Here is a 22,951-nt window from a genome sequence, read left to right as displayed (position 1 = left end):
TTCTTTCTGATAATGGACAAGACTGGTTGCCTTTTAGATGTTGCAAGATAAAATAACTTATATTAAGATAAAGTGAATACTACTAGTTGGTAGAAAAAGCTAGTCCCTCAATAGGTTTGTAGCAATCAGATGTCAATTTTACATACTATAAATCAGAACTTGCTTATTGGACTATTGGATGGATCATGGCCAAATTCCCCAATAGGTTTAGTTGGTATTCCTCCAACAGGTTTATTTGGTATTCACAGTCTTAAGATTGTTGGCTATTGGGCATTCTGGTATTTATAAGAGCTGGTGAATTTGTTACTGACAAAATCCAAATAGGATAAACTAAAATAGCTCATTAAAACTCAACTCTCTACTGAGTGCTTTTAATAAAAATAACAAAAGGGCATGGGTATCAGTACTGTCAAAAGCTGCAGGGATCAAAGGAACATCATTTTTACAGCTTTCTTGTACACTATCATTACAACACTTAAGAAAAGATATTTTAAGATGCTCTTTTAATGTTCAACAAATTAGACATTTATAATCTCAATAGACTTTTACTGAGAATGTTTACAACACAGATATTCTCAAACATGTTAAACTTAGCAAGGATTGCTTTTGAGAAAAGAAAACACACAAAATACCAGTATATTTTGCATTCCATGGCATTTCTTCTATGGAAAATAGTTGGTATTCTGTAAAAAGAGAAAAATTGAATTTAGATTGAAGTATAAATGAGTATGTAAATGTGTATATAATGTTTGTATATAGATGTTCCTATAAATATTTTGTCATGTATGATAAAACTGACACGAGGTATTTCTCAGCTTTTCTTCAGTTTATATATTTTTAGATATCATTTAATCTTTCTAATCTCTCTTCGCTGGAACATTTACTCTGTATGTCTGTATTTCCCAAAAATTTCCAGTATTTAACTATATAAAAGTGGCTTCATAAAGCTCACTGATATCAACAGTTTATGAATAAAATATTTCAAAAGTTGCACAGTTGTTCCTTGTGCATTTATTTCCTTATGTATTTGCAGTTAAATCTTCCCGTATATGTGTAACTACTTTATAAGTAAATATAAGTGTTCAGGACAAAGTTTAAGACTTCAGATAATCAGATGAGAAAAACAAAGAAAAAGTAATTATTGAATTGTTTTTTTATTGACAAAATAAAATGAAATCCTGGGTGAATTAGTCTGTGTAAACCTGAATTTTGGAAGCAATCCAGATAAAGCTATTTTTCTCAGCTTCAGAGAGAATATTCTACTAAATTGATCAAATCATAGAATAAATTCTATTTCACATTTGTGAGCACGCTAATACTTACTTTGATGTTACAATCACAGATTTTTTCCATTAAGTATTAAACTATTTTTGTTTACATTATGTAAATGCCTCTACAATTGTAAAGTATTATGAAAGATAGTTTCTTTTCCATAACTCTTTGTTCTTATTTCCTTGAAAAAAGAAAAAGTAAGAATATGTTGGCTCATATTTCTGATAGGAACATAACAGGCCTTTGTTGAAATAGGAGTTAATGCCAGAAATAGTTTGAAAATCTAAGTTCCTAACTACGCCCCTTGATCACGTTAAATTTTTCCTTTACTTTTATTATATTTATGTTTTATTTTTTTCTTGTCCAACTGAATTGACTAATGCATAAGAACCACATTAAATAAAAGGTAACAGAGCATCCTTGCGTTATTCCTGACATTAATGAAAACGTTCCAAAGTGTTTTACTATCAAGCCTGTACTAACTTTGTTTGAAACCATTATATCTATAATGTGAAAATTCCTCTCTTTCTTCTTTTAATACATCAGAAATTGATGTGGAATTTTACCAAAAGCATCTATTGAGATAATCATATAATTTTCTTCTAATGGTGAAAATATTTTAATAGACTCCCTAGTGTCGAACCATCCTGAGTTGCTGGAACAAACTTCGGGTCATGAAATTCTTTAAATATTCTGCTGAATATGGTTCACTAATATTTCTTTTAAATTTTGCATTAAAATTTATATATAATTTTGACCTTTAGTTTCCTTTTTTAAAAAAACAAAAAACAAATCTTTATTGTTGAATGTATTACATATGTCCCCTTACTTCTCCCATTAACCCGCCTCCCACCCCAGGCCTTCACCACCCACAGTTTCCTTTTTTATACTACTTTTGTAAGATTTGGGTATAAGCTTCATTTAAAAAAACATGGTTGACATTACAAAAAATATTTTGAGATTTTTCTTTCTTCTCTGAGCTGGAAAAATTCAGAATCTGCTGGCCTTGGACTTTTTGAAGGGAGCGTTTCTGGATAATGTTTTCATTTTTTTTCCATGGCCATTAGTCTGTTTAGTTTTTTTCTTTCTTCTAAAGTGAATTTTGGTAACACCTACTTTACTGACAACCCTTTATTTTATGCAGGTTTCTAAATAGGTAGGCACAGAGATTTGTCAAGTACTCTTTTATAATATCCATTTCTTTCATATGTTATAATTTTTCTCTTTTCACTTGTAGTTTTGTATATTTATGGTTTCTCCATTTTTCTTAATTAGGCTAGGCTAATTAAACTAGCTTTATTTTTTTTAAATAATCAGATAATTTGCTTTATTAACCTATTCTTCCACTTTACACTTTATTAATTTGATCTTTCATTTATAGTTTTATTTAGTTTGCTTTCTTAAGGTTCAACTTGTTCTTTTTTAACTTATTGAGTTAAATCCTTAATTCAGTCATTCTTTCTTGCTTGAGAGTGTTTAAAGTCTTGAATTTTCCACCAAATATGGCTTTGGCAGAGTCCCATAAGTTTTAATATTCATTGTTTTCATTATCTTTATTTTCTAAATATTGTATAATTTGTGTTGATGTCTTCTTTGGTTAGAAGTAGTGCATTTTTATTTGGGGGATTTTTTTGAGAAAATAAGAATTTTAGCACTCTACAGCTAAATATGTATTAAGGGTTGAGATAAATGATATGGATGAAATATTTGCAAAAATATGTTCAGCATAGAATCTGCATTTAGGATTACATAAAGTAGTAGTAGAACATACTTTTATTTCTGTGGTATAAATTTATCAATCTGCATTTGGGTTGATTTCAAAAGTCATAGCATAATAAGACATTAGGATTACCATATTTATTAAACAGGCAGGGCAATTCAATAGCCTCTACCAGTAAGTGTCTACTGCATCTCCAGCATTGGAGTGGGAACCGGGAGTCCCAAAGTAAAAGTCATGCTTTCATGTCTTTCACATTTAGTTATTCTGTAGAAAAACTATACTTGAAAAATAAAAATGATTTAAAAAAGAATCTTTGAATATGAATCATTTGGACAACAGAAGTACATTTATTCTGTAAGTTCTGACCCATTACATTGAATACTAATTGCCAAAATAAGAACACAATCTCTTACATGTACTTGCACAACAAATGTCGGTGCGGTCACTGTCTACATAATCAATGATAATGAATATTGTGCACAGCCTGAGGAATACGCGACATGGTAGAAGCAAATTTGGCCCTAAAATACTGACATTTTCCATCAGATAGCCCTCACAGATCCTATAATGACAGTACTTATATAGGAATATTAATGTATACATGCAATCAAATAATAGAAATATATTGCAAATAGTTTCATTTGTGGGTATCTGAAAACAACCGAAATTTTCCAACTGGGTTGAATTGTGAAACACATACCATTTTAAATGTAATCTTCTGATCTTTTTCCATTGCGTGGCTAGAAAATAACAAATTAGCAATAAATCAGTGTAACTAAGGAAGGAAGCTAATTTTAATAGAAAGCAGCCTAGACTCATACTTAATAGACAATTTGGACATACAAAATACTAACTACAATGACAAAGATTTGTCTATTTATACGCTCTATTGTAGTTGATTCTTTTACTTTTAAAAGTGGATGAAAATAGTCATAACTCTCCCAATCTACTGAATAAAACATTTAGTAAATGAGTCCTTAGAACTTAAGGAGTAATACATCTTTAAGACACTCATTTCCTGCCCATGAAATTTTATGGAACTAAACTGAGCAATAGGTGAATGTCACCTGGAGTATTTACAAACATGAGTAGTGGATTAGAGGCCACACATGCCATAGCATTAAAGCAATAAATAAGTTGGTAAAAGAAGTAAACCTCAGACTATGACACTGGATGTCAAATATCTATAAATAAACTTTAAAACTCAAATAAAACTTATGAGTTAATGCAAATAAATGCACAGTGAGAGTATTTTTCAATTTTGATATTAATTGATTTTTTAAAAAAATACAATACATGCATACCCTGAATAAAAAGTATCTTCGATTATGGCTTGCAATAGGACCTTGAAATTCTCCCTGGAAGACAAAATGAGGACATTCCAAATCAAATAACAGGAGAAATAAGTGCAAATTCCTCTTGAGAGTTTAGTGAAGCTCAAAGTTATTTACAACTATCATGATTAAACAAAGAGGGAATCAAGGACTTGAGTATATAATTTATAACAATAGTTAATCTTTGTATTTATACTTGAAGAATTTTCAACAACTAGCAGTACAACAGAATGTTGTATTTTAAAATAATGTCCTTATTAATATAAAGATTCTATTTTCAGGAAGTTTGTCACAATGTATTTTCGTCAATAAGTAGAAAGAGAAATGACAGACACTTTATAATGAACTGTAATGAAAGTAAAATTTCCTTTCAGCATTTTGTTAGAACAAAATAATTTCTTTAACATACATATTGTATGTGTTAACACAACAACAAGGAAAAATATACAATAAAATTGTTAGGGCTGAAATACACAATATTGTTATAGGAATTTATATAGAAATTGAGAGTCAACTGTGGTAAACTATATTTATTCAATGAGACTTAAGAAGAGATTTTCCCAATATAATTCTTTTTATAAAAATGGCAATAAAAAATAAAATAGGAATAAACCAATTATTCATAATGGGTATATTGAGAAGTGTTTCTTTTCTAAAACATTTCTTTTTAAACTTAACGGGAAAAATATTTAACATTTTATGGCTTCCATAAAATTGGTTTTCATAGCTTCCTATTTTCATCAACTACTTACTATAAAAGTATCAGGATGGCATTCACTAGGAAATATGTCAACAAGACCTTTTTTAAATTATTCCATAATATAAGTAAATTCATATTTTTAAAATTCTATGAAATAGCTCTGACATCTATTAAAATTCTGAAATCCCTGCTTTACAACAAACATATCTTACATTTTCAATATTTATATCTAATTCTCATCTTGACTAAATTCACTCAAAATACTTAAAAGATTGAATTTTTTCTATTTAAAAATGTACACATTGAAACTATACATTTATACTATTATATTTTTTACAAGGGCAAAATGTAACTTAAAATGTGCTAAAATTTAAAACTCTCAAATCCAAACATACAGGTTTGGATTTTAGTCTTATCATTGAAGAAAGAGCAGTATATAAAATAATTTGGGAGGTAGGGGTAAAAGAGATATAGGGATGGAAGTGAGGATGTCTAGCAAACAAATTTTAAGAAAAGTGTTGGAATGTACTAGGCTCTGAAAACTCATTTTCTTTAAGAACCCAAAATACTTCACTTAAAAAATATGTTTTAAAATTAGGCACCTTAGGCCCAGCAAAGCTAACACTACTGTAATTTTTTTCTATGTATGTTTTACATTCTTTTCTTTCATAGGGTCTTAGGAAACTTGTCTTGCTGCAATATAGGGGTTATATTAGTCCAACAGAATATACTACCAAGTCACAGTTTATAGTTTTAGGTAGTTGTCTGGAAATATAGTCTGAAGTGATATTGTAAACTCACAATTTGTTGATATATTTTAAGAAACTGAATCCTTAAATTGAAATCTTACACTAATCATAAGTTAAGCAAGCTTCAGAGAGTAGAAGTTAATTTTTTTTAAATATATACTTTATTGATTTTTTCCACAGAGAGGAAGGGAGAGGGATAGAGAGTTAGAAACATCGATGAGAGAGAAACATCGATCAGCTGCCTCCTGCACATCTCCTACTGGGGATGTGCTCGCAACCAAGATACATGCCCTTGACCGGTATCGAACCTGGGACCCTTCAGTCCACAGGCCGACGCTCTATCCACTGAGCCAAACCGGTTAGGGCTAAAAGTTAATTTTTAAAAGCACCTCTTACTTCTAGAAAGCTTGATAACAACTGATTTGATTCTTTCCACACTGGAAATTCTGTAATTTTAAAGGCTATCACAGTTCCTTTTACATTTCTTTTTAAGCAGGTGGCAGCTGCTATCTTCCTTGATGGAAGCTAAGTTTAAGAAAGTGAAGAATTTAGGGAGGAAATAGTGACCATAAAACTAAATTTTGAGAAATGTATTTGCCTAAACTGTATGGATGTTTGAAAAGTATTTGAAGACTTTCAGTAGTACATTTAAGAAGAATAAAATTAAGATGGCATTTAAATTAAGGGAAAATATAAAATAAAATAAAAGAAGTATACCAAGAGTAGACTATAAAGGAAATGGCATAGTGAAAAGAAAAATATTTGCCAAGACTAGAAGTCAGAAGAATCTATTGGAATTTCTAATCTCACTTACTAGAATGATCTTGGGAAACACCTTTAACTGTTCCGAATTGTTTTCCCTTTAGTAAACTGAGGATAACAATACTTACAGAAGTGCCAACAGAGTTACCAAAAGAATAAAATAAGAGAAGACTAAAAACTATAACGCATTTTAACAATGTAAGGCATTACTTAAAAATAATACCTAGAAACTTTCATCATTGAAAGAGATAACATTCTTTTTAAATAACAATATAAACTCCTCAATTTCTAGTTTAAAAAGCTGTTAACAAAGCTAGATTTATCTTAAACACAGGTACCGATTTAGGGCCATTTTTTGTTAATTGTGGGAAAAACAAAACACACCTACAATTAGTTTCTGATATATTTATTTCTTGAGCTCTAAAGTGTAACTTTTACTAACACTTTAGAAACATTGCCATCCCAGTCAGTAGCCAACTTGTATACAGAAGGGCAGTAAATTGTAGTTTTTTCTTTTTTCTGTTCCCCGTCTACTGACTAGCCACAGTGGATGTGTCCTTTCTTTTTTTAAAAATTGATGAGAGAGTGAGAGATCAATTTGTTGTTCCACTTATTTATGCATTCATTGGTTGATTCTTTTTTTTTTTTTAATATATTTTATTGATTTTTTACAGAGAGGAAGGGAGAGGGAGAGAGAGTTAGAAACATCGATGAGAGAGAAACATTGATGTCATCGATCCGCTGCCTCCTGCACACTCCCCACTGGGGATGTGCCCGCAACCAAGGTACATGGCCTTGACTGGAATCAAACCCGGGACCCTTGAGTCCGCAGACTGATGCTCTATCCACTGAGCCAAACCGGTCAGGGCCATTGGTTGATTCTTATATGTGCCCTTATCTGGGACCAAACCCACAACCTTGGTATACCGGGAACACATGCTAACCAACTGAGCTACCTGGCCAGGGCCTGGCTGTGTCCTTTCTTAAACCCAGAACAGGCTTCCTCACCGGGAGGGTCGTGATCCTTGGAAGGGAATCTAACCCCAGCTTTCCTCCTGCACATAGCTTGAGACAGAAGGGCCATACTAGGGGGAAGGAAAATACCTGTTTTCTTTCGGAGTATGAGAACGGTTAGGCAAACAGATGCTCTTAGGCTACCTGGGTGTTTCTGCGTGGCTTATCCTGAAGAAGAGTATCTTTATAAAACACCACACCTGGGAATTATCAGAAGGGCTGCCCCGCACAGAATGGCAAAGCAAGCATGCAGTTTGTGTTACATACGTTCAATTTGAATCTCTTCATTCTTCTCTCATGCAGTTGAGGAACGAGCTGCAGCAACGGATGCACGACAGACGACTGAGAGACACGAACACACACACAATGAGCACAAAGGCTTCTCAGCACTGGGCATAAAGACGGTCTCCTATTTGTCTGTTTTTACCCACTATACTAGCTTCAGACAAAACAGAACAAGAAAGATGTTATCTAAGACGGCCTTTGGTGAGCATTTCAAAGAACTGTGGAGGATACGCCAAGAGATGTAACAAAATTTGGTAGCCCTATGCTAGGATCTTTGCCATCATGTTGATGAAGCACTTTCCTGAAGGCTTCAGCCCATCATCATCTGCCAAGAAGTAGAACACCCGTCTGCATCTTTGACAAAGAGCAGCGTCTGCTTCCAGACTTACTCAATGATCTGGGGCAGATGAAAACAGCTCTGGGAGAATCAGTTTTTGGTTATGAAAATGTTTCTCTAGAAGGTTATGCTGTTCGCACATCTAGTAATCTCCTTTATAAATGATATAGTTTATTGAAAATTCAACATATGGAACAAGATGACAGGGGACACAAAAAAATGACACAATGTGTTGTTGATAGCAAAAAATATGACTAAGATACATTTTCTCGAAATGTAAAGATGCCAAGCAGAAGGAAATGAAAGCACATCTGAGACATGTGGCTACCTGCTTCAGTCTCATTTTAAAAGCATGGCTTGCATTGAACCTTCTCACAAATATTAAAATCACTTATCAAATGGATTACTTTAAGCCCTATAGAAGGCTATCTGTTAACCAATTCAACTTGTATTTGGTTTTTAAAGCCAGTATAACATAACTTTCAACTCCTAATTTGTAAGAATACTCAATGTGATAAACATTCAAAACTGAGTTTAAGATTACAGTTCCCTTTCCACAGGTATATACATGTTTAAAATACACGATGCTCCTCACTCCCTAAATTGGTCCATAGTTGTGAGTCACAAGCTTAGAAAGAATATTATAGTCAAATTATTATTAAGTATTCTAACTGAAACGCCAAAGTAGGTTCATTAGCATTTTTAAAATCCATGCATAAAAAGAAAAACCACCACTAAACCACAAAACTTAGAAGTGAACTGAATTCAAGTTATTGGTATCTGGCAAATCTTAGTAAATTCTCACTCTAAATGTCTAATTACAAATAAGGAGATATTAGGAATAGAAGTAAATAATATCTAGTTATATTGAATTGCATTTGACAATTATCTTTTAATATCCTCAAAATGCCTTTGAATAAAACTATTTCTCCCATGTACTAATCACCATCTAAAATAATATGTTTTACTTGGTTTTGCCTTTAGAATGTAAGTTCCGTGATAACAGCAATTTCTTTTTTAATTTTACTTACTGCTTTATTTCTAGTACATAGAATTGTGATTAGCACATAGCAGATACTCAGTAAATAATTGTTGGCTGACTGAATGAATGATTTTAATATATATGCAATTATTGAGATATAAAATAAATTAAATGTATAAAAATATTGAATGCTATTTGTTCAGGTATGTATAAACTTTTAAAGTAAAAAAAATGAATTTTGCTCTAGTTCTATTAAATAAACTGCAAAAACAGGTTTAGAAAAAAATACCAGTGGTTACTAGTAAGAAGTAATTCTACTTACCACAACATTTGAGTTGCCCAACTTCCCTGTCTTCGAATAATGAAATAAGAACTGTTAAAAAATAAGTAGTGAAAAAGGAGACATATGTAATACTCTTTGTAATACTTTAAGCAATAAAACAATTAAAAAAAGAAAAAAATAAGTAGTGAGCTTTACTATAGATGATTAGTGCTTTCCTTTATTATTTTTTAATGTATATATTTATGGAAATCACCTTACCCTTTTGTTATTAACTTTTTCATCTGTTTTCTGTTGAAAAAATATATACAAATATCATTATATCATGCATAACATAAAATTATAATATGTTATATATATTATATAGTATAAAATTTATAATATAAAATTGTCACATACGTTTTAAAACATGACAAGTTACATAAAAATATAAGACTTAAATTGATTAAACATATATTGCTCTAAAAATAAATGAGAAATTAAAGATTGTTCATAAATAAAGTGTACAAGATCTTTACTACAGCATTATTCATAAGAGTAAAAAATTGGAAACATCCTGCAAGTTCAACATTGGGAAGGATATGATTATGCCTAAAATATTCAGTGAAACAGACAAGAAGGAGTCACATGAAAATACTTGTAGTTGTTATCACCAAGTAATAAGATTATGTTATTTTTGCTTTCTTCCATAAACTTTTCTATATTCCTCTTTCCTTCCACAAATCTGTTTCTAAGAATGAATCATATCGTTCCTTTTTGTTGTTGTTATTTTTTGTCCTCATTTGCTTTTAATATAAAAGGAAACTCATGGATAAATACCATTGTCATTTATTTTAATTAGAAGAAAAAATTTTGGAAAATGACCATTAAAAACACTGGAAACAAATCCAGTCATAAACACTTAGTTTCAGGAAATATTTATGCTTTCAAAATATCAAGGTTTCTTTGATTTATTGTATGTGAAAGGCATGACAGTCAGAATGTACCAGTGATCGTGGTTAAATTAATTATGAAAAATATAATTCTAAACTTGAGGTGTTATCCTTAATAAGATAGTTTTAAAATAAGCGCATCTGTAAGATATAGAATATAAAATAAGGTTTGGTACATTATGCTATTTTTCCATTTCCCACCTATTCTCATTTCAGGACTAAAAGTTCTCCCAGAAGAATCAAGTAATTTTAATAAGAAACCAAGACAGTAAGAATATAATTTTCAAACTGACATTGACAATGTAGTTTGATTTTTTGCATTCTTAACATCCTTCTCTCTAACAAAGATTCGTCTGTTCTCCAATTGTAATTAATGTGAGTCAGGAGAGAAAAGAAGCCAATGACCCCACATTTCTCTCATCAGAGGTAGAACACATACTTGAGGGGACATATAACTTTTCAATCCATGACTGTAAACTTCATTGATAAGACCTTAAATCCTCAGACATCAGAGAAATTGAAGTGTTTGTTTCTCATCCAAAACCAGCTTATTGTCTTCAAGCTCCTCTTGGCTTGTTTCCTACATAGGGTATTTTCTTCTAGTGGGAATTCCAAGGTATCACTGAGCAATTTTTTGCCTACAAACAAAATACTATGTCAACCTTACCTGGGGCTTTGGTAGAGTCCCCATAATTGTGAAGCAAAGCTCCTCCAATGCATCGGATGCCTAATGGAAATGAGAAGGTACACAGGCTATGCTTCTATTTTAACAACATGTGCATTGAAGATATAACTGCAGAATATTGGGAGCCAAGGATATTCCAGCTACCCAGAATAGAATCCTTCTGGTGGCCCACTGAAACTCTGTTGGAATCCCTTGATTTTTCTCACGACAAAAACTTGGCTCTTAAACATAAAACCTTCCTTCCAATTAGAAAAAAGGAATTATGGCCCTAACCGGTTTGGCTCAGTGGATAGAGCGTCGGCCTGCGGACTGAAGTGTCCCAGGTTCGATACCGGTCAAGGGCATGTACCTTGGCTGTGGGCACATCCCCAGTAGGGGGTGTGCAGGAGGCAGCTGATCGATGTTTCTCACTCATTGATGTTTCTAACTCTCTACCCTTCTCCCTTCCTCTCTGTAAAAAATCAATAAAATATATTTTTTTAAAAAAAGAAAAAAAGGAATTATGTACAGTATATATGCACTTATTAAGACTTCCACTGTGGTCCAGATACATAGTCCTCAGTATTTGCTAAGATTTCATGGAGTTCTATGACTGACAGTAATGAAGGCAGTGCCAAAAGAGAAAGTATGGCTCCCAATTTGTAGCAAAGTCTGAATCTACAGGCCAAAGCTGTGAGCCTCGCTGAATATTACTCATTATTGGCTAATTTGGAAGTCCTTCAATTGCTCGAAAACAATGGGAGTTGGAGGGGAAGGAGCGGTCAATGGGGCACCTAACCTGAGTTACCACCCTTCCAGGCTGCTGACTGCACACCCCAGGATCAGGTTTTTCAAAGCATCTGAGTACACAAGTAGGGCAGGGCTCCCTGTGGTTAGCAGCCAGCTGGGTGTGGTGAGGAGTAGCACAAATGGACAAGCAGAGGCGAAACCTGCTTTGCACAGAATTTAGCACAGTAGTACCATAAACAATTGATTACTTAATAAAAATGCACATTGGAAATAATGAGGATCTGGAACCAGGGGGGTGGTATAATTAGTGGTTAAAAACAGGGGCTATGGAGTTGAGCAGCCTGCAGCTCTATAGCAATACAAATTCCATTTCTACTCTTTGTTAGCTGTGTTACTTTGGGCTGGCTACCTAACCTCTCTAAGTTTCAGTTTCTTCAGCCATAAATCAGGGATGACAACATCACTGCAGAGAGTTCTTGGAAGGATTAAATGTCAGTAAAGCTCTTAGTACGGTGCCAGGTATCTAGCAATTAGTTAACAATGGCAGCATTAAAAAAAGATGTGAAGCTTGATTTCCAGCTGCATTTACTCATAATTTAGAAGACTTGTCAAAAGGGTTGTTTGGGGCCACCAATATCCTCAACTTTTGAACAACAGTGAATGGGTAATATGGTTGGTTTTAGTGAGGGGTATAGTTGTAATCATGAAACAGCTTCTCTGAGCATCCTTCCTAGCATCAGAGGTCTGTTCTCTTCCATTTGTTTGTCTTCCATGCAAATTGTTGGGATAATTATGAATGATATTAAATGGCTCATGTTTATATAGTGCTTCAATAAATTATAAAACACTTTCACATATATAATTCTTATTCTGTCCTTATAATCCAGCTATGAGGTATATAAGACAGGAAGTGTTAGTCTCACGTGTAGAAGTAAGGTTCTAAGAGACGGTCACGTGCCCCAAACCACACATGGCTAGTAGTTGATAGAGTGTGGCCTGGGGACTAAGTCTTCTGACCTTCAGATATTCCCATGTTGCACTAGTATTGACTGTTACACCTATGGTTGGGAGTTGGATGAGAGGAAAAATAGTGTGAACACTGAGACATCCTTTCTCATTTTTTCTCTTCAGGGATGGGGACACAGGTCCCCCCATAAAAATCTGGACATAAATCCCTGGAAGTTCTTTTTATGGCCCATCTAGAAATGCTGCAAAATATAAAACAATGACAAAACTGTCCAGTGATGTCATTTGTCAAAGATGTATCTCTTAATTTAAAGAAGAATAAATTCTGACACATGAGTGTCTCCTTAGAAAACATATTCTAAGCTGGATTAGGCTTTGCAACAAGATTGAAGTTTGACAGAAAAAGTTTCAAAACAAATTACGTTTTCTCCAGCAACTCTTTATGCAAAGCTATTATTTAATGAGCTACAATATTCTCTAAGGATGTATTTTAGACTAAATTTTTAATATTTTATTGTTTTATGTGTGGGCCTTAAGATCCTTTATTTCCTATTTGGTAAAAATGTTTTGAAAAACTATTCAGATAATCACATAAAAATAAAATAATAGCTAATGTGAAAATTAATGATTTTTAAAAATTGTATAATGTAAAAGATTCCATAGTAAATTAACCAACCTCTCCTCAAAATGTACTCGCTATCCAAATCCAACAAAAGCCTAGTTTAACTTGATGGTGTTTAGATGAGTGCTTTAAAATTTGTCTTTTTATTACTGCAGAAATAAAAGTGATTCTGAGGGTATTCCTGAATTTTAAATTGTATGCTATATCCATCATGTGTTATATATCTACTAGTGTCCCGGTGCACAAAATTCATGCACTGGGGGGGGGGGGGGAGTGTCCCTCAGCCTAGCCTGCACTGTCTCCAATCTGGGGCCCCTTGGGGGATGTCTGACTGCCGGTTTAGGCCCGATCCCCTGGGGGCCTAAACCGGCAGTCGGACATCCCTCTCACATTCCGGGACTGCTGGCTCCCAACCGCTCACCTGCCTGCCTGCCTGATTGCCCCTAACTGCTTCTGCCTGCCAGTCTGATCACCCCCTAACCCAGCCGTGGGCAAACTATGGCCCGAGGGCCGGATCCGGCCCGTCTGAAATGAATAAAACTAAAAAAAAAAAAGACCGTACCCTTTTATGTAATGATGTTTACTTTGAATTTATATTAGTTCACACAAACACTCCATCCATGCTTTTGTTCCGGCCCTCTGGTCCAGTTTAAGAACCCATTGTTGCCCTCGAGTCAAAAAGTTTGCCCACCCCTGCCCTAACCACTCCCCTGCCAGCCTGATCAATGCCTAACTGCTCCCCTGCCAGCCCAATTGCCCCCAACTGCTCTCCCCTGCTGGCCCGGTTGCCCCCAACTGCCCTTCCCTGCCAACCATCTTGGGCAGCCATCTTGTGCCCACATAGGGATGGCCATCTTGTGCAAGGGCATGATGGTCAATTTGCATATTACCTTTTTATTATATAGGATCAACCCTCCTAAAGTAATTTGAATTGTTATTCATAAACAGGTCACCTATTACAATCCTGGTCTTGCTTTACCATCTAATGCCTCTAACTTCCTGCAGGTGATCCTCTGCAGACCAAGGAATGGCTTGAGGCAGAAGAAATACAGCATTACTAGTATATAGGGCTGCTGTCTCCACACTGGCCAGGATGACATTCTGGAAGGAATGTGACGGACATGGAATCTTGGCCAGACTATTTGGAGATAAGCCCAAGGTACGCCCTTAGTTAAGCACTAAGCTGATTACTCTGAAAGGGTCAAACCAGACTTCTGCTGAGCCCTCTTCTCCATCTGGAAGACAAGTGATACTGATTTAAAAAGTCAAGACACTTAAGGCTAACTCTGCTGTACTTTAACTCAGAGCTGCAGACAGAAGCAGCAGTGCCCAAAGATGGTGTATGGAGGACACACTTATATCCCATTCCTCATGTTTCCATGTACAGGAGTTAGACTAACACTCCTCTCTCCCCACCCCCTCTTAACGCTTTCCCATGGGGAGAGGAGTGAGTGATCCAAGAGGTGATTGAGGGGAGGAAATTGGGCATGTTCATTCAGCCCTTTCCTCCTAGGGAGCCAGCTCTTCGGCCAGGTGTTCTTGTCAGGTCTCTGTTCTATGGCAGAAAATCTGAATCTGGCGGGAGGCCCGAGTCCCTGTCTAACCCAGTTTAATTCTGGGGATAGTTTGAGCAAACACACTTGGTATCAGCTCTAAGGCCACATTCACAAATTGACTTTTCAGTTACAATAATACTTTGATCTCCATAAGTCTGATTCTATAAGTTTCTCCCTCCATGGGTTTCAAACTCAATTGAGGGACAGAATATCAGTGCCCAAATACAGCAACAGGCACATTATTTTAATTAGCATTTTAATTTCCAAAATATGTGAATATTATCTGCAAATATATTTTTCTTAAAGATAAAAGTCCTAGCACTTTACAACATAAGCTCTTAGCTCTCAATACTACCTGCAGATGATGTAATAATTTCTAATATGTTGACATGTTTTAATAAGTCCACAAAGTCATGACAGATCCAAAGGGGGAAAATGGAGCATTCAGCACTACACAAAAGCCTACATCAGTGATGGCGAACCTATGACATGCGTGTCAGAGGTGACACGCGAACTCATTTTTTTGGTTGATTTTTCTTTGTTAAATGGCATTTAAATATATACGATAAATATCAAAAATATAAATCTTTGTTTTACTATGGTTGCAAATATCAAAAAATTCCTATATGTGACACGGCACCAGAGTTAAGTTAGGGTTTTTCAAAATGCTGACACGCCGAGCTCAAAAGGTTCGCCATCACTGGCCTACATCATTACAAAACACTTCCCTCTGGAATTACCTGAGGCTGAGAATCACTGGACAGGAAAGATGAACAAGCAGCCTCTATCTGTGGAAAACAAAAATTCCAGTTACATCTTGGAGATAGACAGAAAATAGCAGAAAATGGAAAGCAGATTTTACAAAGTCAAGTTACCTATGCAACAGTAATCGAAATTCCATGACAGCTTTAGGACTCTCGGATTTGGGGGAGAGGAGCCTCTTAAAGTTTCTAAGGAAGTCCTGCAATTGGGATTTCCCAAAAATTCACCCCCCGTCACAGGGGTCCTATGTTCATAGGGATCATTAGAGAGTATAAAGATGCTTCAAACACTGAGGGGGAAAAAACTTCCTGTATTCTCCAGCCTGAGAAATGTGAGTGGTGACCAAAAAATGGCCTCGGAATTAAGAAGCACCCTGCTATTACGTGGTTCTTTATTACACATAAATCTAACCACACCATCTAAATTAAATGACAATAGCATAAGTGCTAAATTATAAATAGCATGGTAAGTAGCATACAGTAAAAACTCTTACACAACAAGGGCAGCCTACTAGTTTGCTATCAAGGAGCCAGCATTAGAAAGGGTTCTATTGTACAAGAGTTTATGGAATTACAGTTGGCAACTAGCTGTTCTCCTAAAGAGAAGACTTGAAAGATTTTAAACTGTAATATAAAAGACTTATATTAATCATTTAAAAAACAGTGTTGAGAAGTTAAGCACTAAGCTAGATGTCTGAAGTTATTTGTGGCATTTATTTATTTTGGTGGCCTTTTTACGTGGAACTGAAAAAAATGGTACTGATTCTTGTCTGTCTGGAATCATTCAGGTTGAGTCCTATTTATGGCATAATATCGCAGAGGCCCCTTTCTAGTCTCAGAATTCTTTTTTGAACAGTTTAATTTAGTTTCCATTCTCCCACCAAACTGAAGAGGAGATTATCATACTCTTCAGTCAAAATTTCTCAAGTTCCTTGTTGCTTTCAAGTTGAACATGTCCTAAAATATATGATTCTCTAACTAGAGAATAACAAAGGTGTCCAATATTATAAAAAAGCAAGCTTACATCTCTCTCCTCTTTATCCTCACAGAACTTGTCATCTTCTACATATATCGCAGATTTGGGGGAATTGTTTTATTCCACTTGTCCCTCGCTCCCTCTTCCATGCCATATAAACCCAGAATCATGAATATAAAGACACATACACATATACACACATAGTGATAAACTTCTTGAGGGCAGGGGCTATGCCATATCTAACTTGCCTAGAATAAGTTTTCAATAAATATTGTTTAACTAAATGTAATTGAACTTATGGAAAAAATATAAGACAAGTCAATTGAGAGAGGAAAGCCAAAAAAGATACCCTTTTAAGCTCTGAATTATGACCCATGTGTAATATATCACCTCCCAATGACATTTATTGTGATTTAACAGGTTGGAGAAAGTGATTCCTCCTAAAATTTTTGTGTTGCTTAGGTATCTGAAGACAGAAAAGCTCAGGGGGAAGGCTATCCACCCACAGATCAGGCTGCCCATCTGTGTGAGGTGGCCACAGTGTCCAAGAATACAGAACTCTTGAGCCACAAGATAAGTAATGAGTGCATCCACATCGTATGAATAAAAACATCAGAATAAGAAAAAACACCAATTAATTAAATTAAGAGATAATTGCAAAGCTGTTCAGTCTTTGTTCTCCTTTCTTTTAGAGGGCACAGCAACGTTGCTCACCCATTTGTTCATTGTACTCAGATTCTGGCCCTAATAATTTTAAGTGCCACTAATGGCTTTCGAGAACTCTGCAGAATCCATTGATGAATTTGGTTGAAAATGTATTACGGTATAACTGGCATTTAGTTTTTTACAGATAGACGCTGCTTGTTCATCTTTCCTGTCCATTAATTCTCTGTATATGGGTTGAAAATATGTTTCTAGTATTCTTAGCATCTTAACTTACTTAAATGATAGGGCCTTTACATCTCGGAGTTTTACCCAGCATTATCATCTAAATTATTTTTTTCAAAAATTTCCCACAGAATACAGATGGTTTCAAGCTAAAATAAATGTTTTTTTATTATACACTACCTGTTGTCTAAATTATCTTCTTGTTTATATTTTTCTGGTGTGTGCTTTGATATACCAAAGCAAAGATCCTCATAATAAACTTTATGAATGCTATGCAATTAAAGGCTTTTTAGGACTTGGCACTCACCATCTATCTTATCTTTTCCCTTATATATATTATTGGGGGTGGCTAGGTACAAAGGGTACACTTCTCAGTTCATAGCTCACTATCACCATTGGACTCTATTATTTTTACATTTCCATTTCCTACTCCTGTTCCATCCTCCCATAGGCAACTCTTCTGTCATTTATGTGGTTCCTTCATTTGCTTAGGATCTTATAAAATGTTACTGTTGTTTGGTGTGCACATATGTTATTTTCTTACTTTTTTTTCAATTAGCACTATACTTTGAGACCTATCCATGTTACTGGGTACTTTAGTATGCTGCTCCCAACTGTTGGAGAATACCTACAATGCGTACCCACCACATGTTGCCTACACATTCCCTGATGACAGACAGCTGGGTTCCCTCGAATCCCTCCTTTACCTCCTTGTATCTGTCCTCCACTCATGGATCTGTAGGAGAATATCTGGGCTCTATACCCAGGAGAGGTAATGGGGATATCTAGGTGGCTTTCAAGCTGGCTCCCGAGTTGACACACTCGCCAGCAATGGGTGAGGGTCCGTACCCCTCCACATCCTTTGCCATTATGACAGTTTGCTGTTTTATTAATTTTCATTTCATTATTACTAATGAATTTAAGCATCACTTTAGACAGGTTTGTTGGCCTGTCTAACTGGTACGTCTTAAATTGTTCTAGCCTTTGTCTATTTTTACCTGGATTCCCATCTTTATCTAATTGATTTGATAATATTTCTTAGGTTATTTTAGAAATTAATCCCTTATCAGTTTAGACATTGTTAATATCTCATTTCGAGGGTTCTTACCTTTTTCCATGGCATCTTTTGTTGAAAGAAATCTTTACTTTTAATGTAATTTGATTCATCATTTTTTGACCCTACGATTTATATTTGAAGTTTTATTTAGGAAGTCTTTTCCTGCTACTAGCTCACAAAGATATTTTCCTAATAGAAAATATTTTCTATTAATTCCATAATTTTACCCTTTATATTTAGATCTTTAATCCATCTGCAGCCCCCCTTTCATAAGGTGTTAAGTTTTACTTTCCTCCATATAGCAAGACAGTTTCTCAACCCTCACTGGCCAAACACTCTGTCCTTTCCCCATGAATTTTAGCATTACTTTTATTGTGAGTTAAGTTTGCGTGTACCTGAATTTCTGCCTTAAGTTGGGTTCCCCCAGAAACAGGCCTTGAGATAAGGATGTTGATATCAGTAGATTTGGGGGAGATGACCCAAGAAGCACTAATAGAAGACCAGAGAAATAAAACAGAAATCCAATTAAGGGAATGTTACCAAGCAGGTTATCACTATTGGTAACTGGGGTCAATATGTCGGGGGAACTCTGGGAGCCAACGTAGAACTCAGAGTTAAGGTATTTAGCCACCAACTCCCTTGGGCCACCAATTGGGGGCTGCTCTCAGTGGGGGCATTTACTCCCAGGCATTTCTGGTATGCCCTGAGCATAGGCCAAGCAGGCAGATTCACAGGGGCATGCGATTAGAATCAGCAAATTAGGAGTGCCCTGGAATGGTGAGTGCCAAAGGGACATGGCAGGGCACTGACAATGTCTGTTAGACTCTCCAAGCTTTAGTCCCTGTTCCGTTGGTTCATCTGTCTGTTCTTGTGTCATTACCTTCTCTATTACTACAGTTTTCTAGTACCCCTTGATATCTGCTAGGGCAAGTTCTCATTCTTAGCTCTTTATATTTAAAATCTCCTTAGCTATTTTTAGACCTACGCTTTTCCATATCGATTTGAGGTTATATTTATGAAGTTTCTGAAAAAAACTAAATGAATTTTCTTAATGTAATTCATCATGATTATAAAGGAGAAAAGGCATAATGCTTATTTCGAAAGATGCAGATAAAGTATTTGATTAAGTTCAAATTTGATTTAAGATGAACAAAACTCTTAGTAAGATTATTATGCTAAGCAAAATAAGACAACTATCAGGTGATCTCACTCATATGTGGAATCTGATGAACAAAATAAACTGATGAACAAAATAGATCCAGAGACATAGAAGCATGGAATAGACTGTGAAATCTCAGAGGGAAGGTGGGGGTAGGTAGGTGGGTAGGAAGAAATCAACCAAAGAACTTGTATGCATATATGCATAACCCATGGACACAGACAATAGTGCGGTGAAGGCCTAGGGCAGGGATGGGCTAGAAGGGGGAAAAGAGGGACATATGTAATATTTTCAACAATAAAGATTTTTTAAAAAGATAATTTCCATGCCTAGCCAGTGTGGCTCAGTGGTCAAGCATGGACCCATGAACTAAGAGGTCACCAGTTCGATTCCAGGTCAGGGCACATGCGCAGGTTGTGGGCTCGATCCCCAGTAGGAGGCATGCAGAAGAAACATCTCTCATCAATGTTTTCATCTGTCTATCCCTCTCCATTCCTCTCTCTCTAAAATCAATAAAAACTTTTTTTTTTTTAAAAAAAGAGAATTTCCTGCCCTAACTGGTTTGGCTCAGTGGATAGAGCGTAGGCCTGCAGACTCAAAGGTCCCAGGTTCGATTCCGGTCATGGGCATGTACCTTAGTTGTGGGAACATACCCAGTAGAGAGTGTGCAGGAGGCGGCTGATGGATGTTTCTCTCTCATTGATGTTTTTAATAAAAATTATAATTGTAAATGTTATAATATCAGAATGTTAGTAAAATTATAGCTGTCCCAAATTTCAATTATATCATTTCATTTTACTATAAGTTCAAAGAAGGGTATAATTTCCACTAATTTATATGAGGGTAATTCTTTACCTCATTCCACAATTGTAACTCTTCTTCAGGCTGTAATTCTTGAAGTAAAATTGGAGCACCTAAAAAAAAAAGTTATACTCACATGTTAATTTTATAGTCCTTCAAAAATTAAATATTTATATATACATTTATTAGTTGCTTAACAGCAGGGAGATGTTCTGAGAAATCCATTGTTAGGTGATTTTGTCATTATGCGAACATCATAGAGTGCACGGAAACTTAGATGGTATAGCTTAATATATACCTAGGCTACATAGTATAACCAATTACTGTTTCTAAACTACAAATTATACAGCATGTGACCGTACTGAATCCTATAGGCAGTTTGTAACTCAATGCTATTTGTGTATCTAAACAGCCCTGGCCAGGTAGCTCAGTTGGTTAGAGTGTCATCATGATTTGCTAAGGTTATAGGTTCAATCTCTAGTCAGGGCACATATAAGAAGCAATCAATGAATGCATAAATAAGTGGGTCAACAAATTGACATTTCTCTCTCAAATCAATACAAAATAATTAAACATATATAAATATAGGAAAGGTACAATAAAAATACAGTATAAAAGATTTAAAATGGGCTCTGGCCAGTTTTTCTCAGTGGTTAGACTCTAACCGTTAGAGTGTCGACCTCTAGACTGGAAAGTCGTGGGTTTGACTCCTGGTCAAGGGCACGTACCTCAGCTGCAGGTTCTACCTTAGCTCCGGTCAGAGTATGGGGGGGAGAGGGGGGATCGGCAACCAATCAATGTGTCTCTCTCACATCGATGTTTCTCTCCCCTTACTCTTCCTCCCCTCCACTCTCTCTAAAAGAAAAAAAAACAACCAATGGAAAAAATATCCTTGGGTGAGGATTAAAAAAAAAGATTAAAATGGAACACCTGTATAGGACACTTACTGTAAATGGAATTTGCAGGACTGGAAGTTGCTCTGGATGAGTCAGTGAGTAAGTGGTGAGTGAATGTGAAAGCCTAGGACATTATTGTACATACTATAGACTTTATAAACACTGTGCACTTAGGCTATACTAAATTTATATAAAAATGTATTCTTTATTCAATAAAAATTAACCTTAGCTTACTGTAACTTCTTTAATTTGTAAACTTTTAAATTTTTAGCTTTTGACTATTGTAATAATACTTAAACACATTTTACAGCTGTACAAAAATATTTTCTTTCTTTTATCCTTGTTCTATAGCTTTTTTCTACTTTAAAATTTTGTTTTTTACTTTTCGAACTTTTTTGTTAAAAACTAAATCACAAACACACACATTAGCCTAGGCCTATTACAGGGTCAGTATCAGGAATATCACTATCTTCCACCTGCACACCTTGCCCCCCGGAAGGTGTTCAGGGGCAGTGAGGCACACGGAGCTATCATGGCAACAACGCCTTCGTCTGGAACACCTCCTGAAGGGTCTGCCTGAGGCTCTTTCTGAGGAGGTGTCAACCTTTTCAGAAATATGTCCATGGTGGTTTGCTTGATTTGTCTCTTCTTCCCATCACAGATTTGCTTATAAGCAGAGAGTGCCTCATAATTATTCTTTTCTATTAATGAAAACCTTTTGGTATTGGGTCCATGTTTTTAAACTTTTTAAGTAACTTGTTTAAGCCACCCAGAGCTAGCAGTAAACTCAACACTGTAGTTGGGTCCAGCCTTTTCTTTCAACACTGCAAACCAACTTTTTGCTTTGACCACGACCATCATGGTGCTGAGAGGGATAACTTCTGTGTCCGGTCTTCAATCCAGGCCACGTCTGTCCTAGGCCCTTCTCAAATTTTGTTAGTCTCGTTGTCTTTAATGAAGTAGATCTTTAACAGCTTCTGTCACTTTGTTCTTGTTCTTCAAGAGTCTAGTGATGGTGAAGTGGGATATGCCTGACTGGCAAGCAACAACCATTACATTTTCCAAATTTGTAGTCAATCACTTTTAATTTTGTTTCCAGGGCAATCACTAAACACCTCTTATTGGCAAGATTAGCAGTGGATTTTATTTGCTTAGGGGCCGTGATGAAAAACAACAACATGATATTAAATCAAGCACAAGAGAAAAGGAACAATTAAGAGACACAGTAAATACAAGATGCATGAGGCTGCTGCTGGCATAATGTGACATCCTGTTTTACAGCAAAAAAATTTTTATAAGTATAAAGAGTACACTCTAGAATAATGATTAAAAGTATAGTATAGTAAATACATAAGCCAGTAACATAGTTATTTTTTATCATTATCAAGTATCATGTATTTTACATAACTGTAAGTGCTATACTTTTATCTAACTGTCAGTGCAGTAAGTATGTTTACACCAACACACGAGCAATGCATTGCGGCAGGA

General features: G+C 35.3%; 1 protein-coding gene across 1 annotated transcript in view; it reads right to left on the bottom strand.

Annotated features, from left to right (window-relative positions):
- Positions 1 to 3,696: 3,696 nt before the first annotated feature.
- NMU (neuromedin U) overlaps positions 3,697 to 22,951 on the bottom strand; it is a 23,922-nt gene continuing 4,667 nt past the window's right edge. The window contains exons 2-9 of the mRNA XM_023758305.1: positions 20,622 to 20,680; positions 15,666 to 15,713; positions 11,035 to 11,094; positions 9,697 to 9,726; positions 9,478 to 9,528; positions 7,819 to 7,893; positions 4,297 to 4,350; positions 3,697 to 3,732 (exon numbers count right to left, since the gene is read on the bottom strand). Of these exons, the coding sequence (XP_023614073.1) occupies positions 3,697 to 3,732; positions 4,297 to 4,350; positions 7,819 to 7,893; positions 9,478 to 9,528; positions 9,697 to 9,726; positions 11,035 to 11,094; positions 15,666 to 15,713; positions 20,622 to 20,680 (413 nt within the window). The remainder of the gene's footprint in view (positions 3,733 to 4,296; positions 4,351 to 7,818; positions 7,894 to 9,477; positions 9,529 to 9,696; positions 9,727 to 11,034; positions 11,095 to 15,665; positions 15,714 to 20,621; positions 20,681 to 22,951) is intronic.

This window comes from Myotis lucifugus, unplaced genomic scaffold, assembly GCF_000147115.1.
Source record: "Myotis lucifugus unplaced genomic scaffold, Myoluc2.0 scaffold_127, whole genome shotgun sequence".
Taxonomy (NCBI): domain Eukaryota; kingdom Metazoa; phylum Chordata; class Mammalia; order Chiroptera; family Vespertilionidae; genus Myotis; species Myotis lucifugus.
This window is presented reverse-complemented; position numbering and strand designations above follow the sequence as displayed.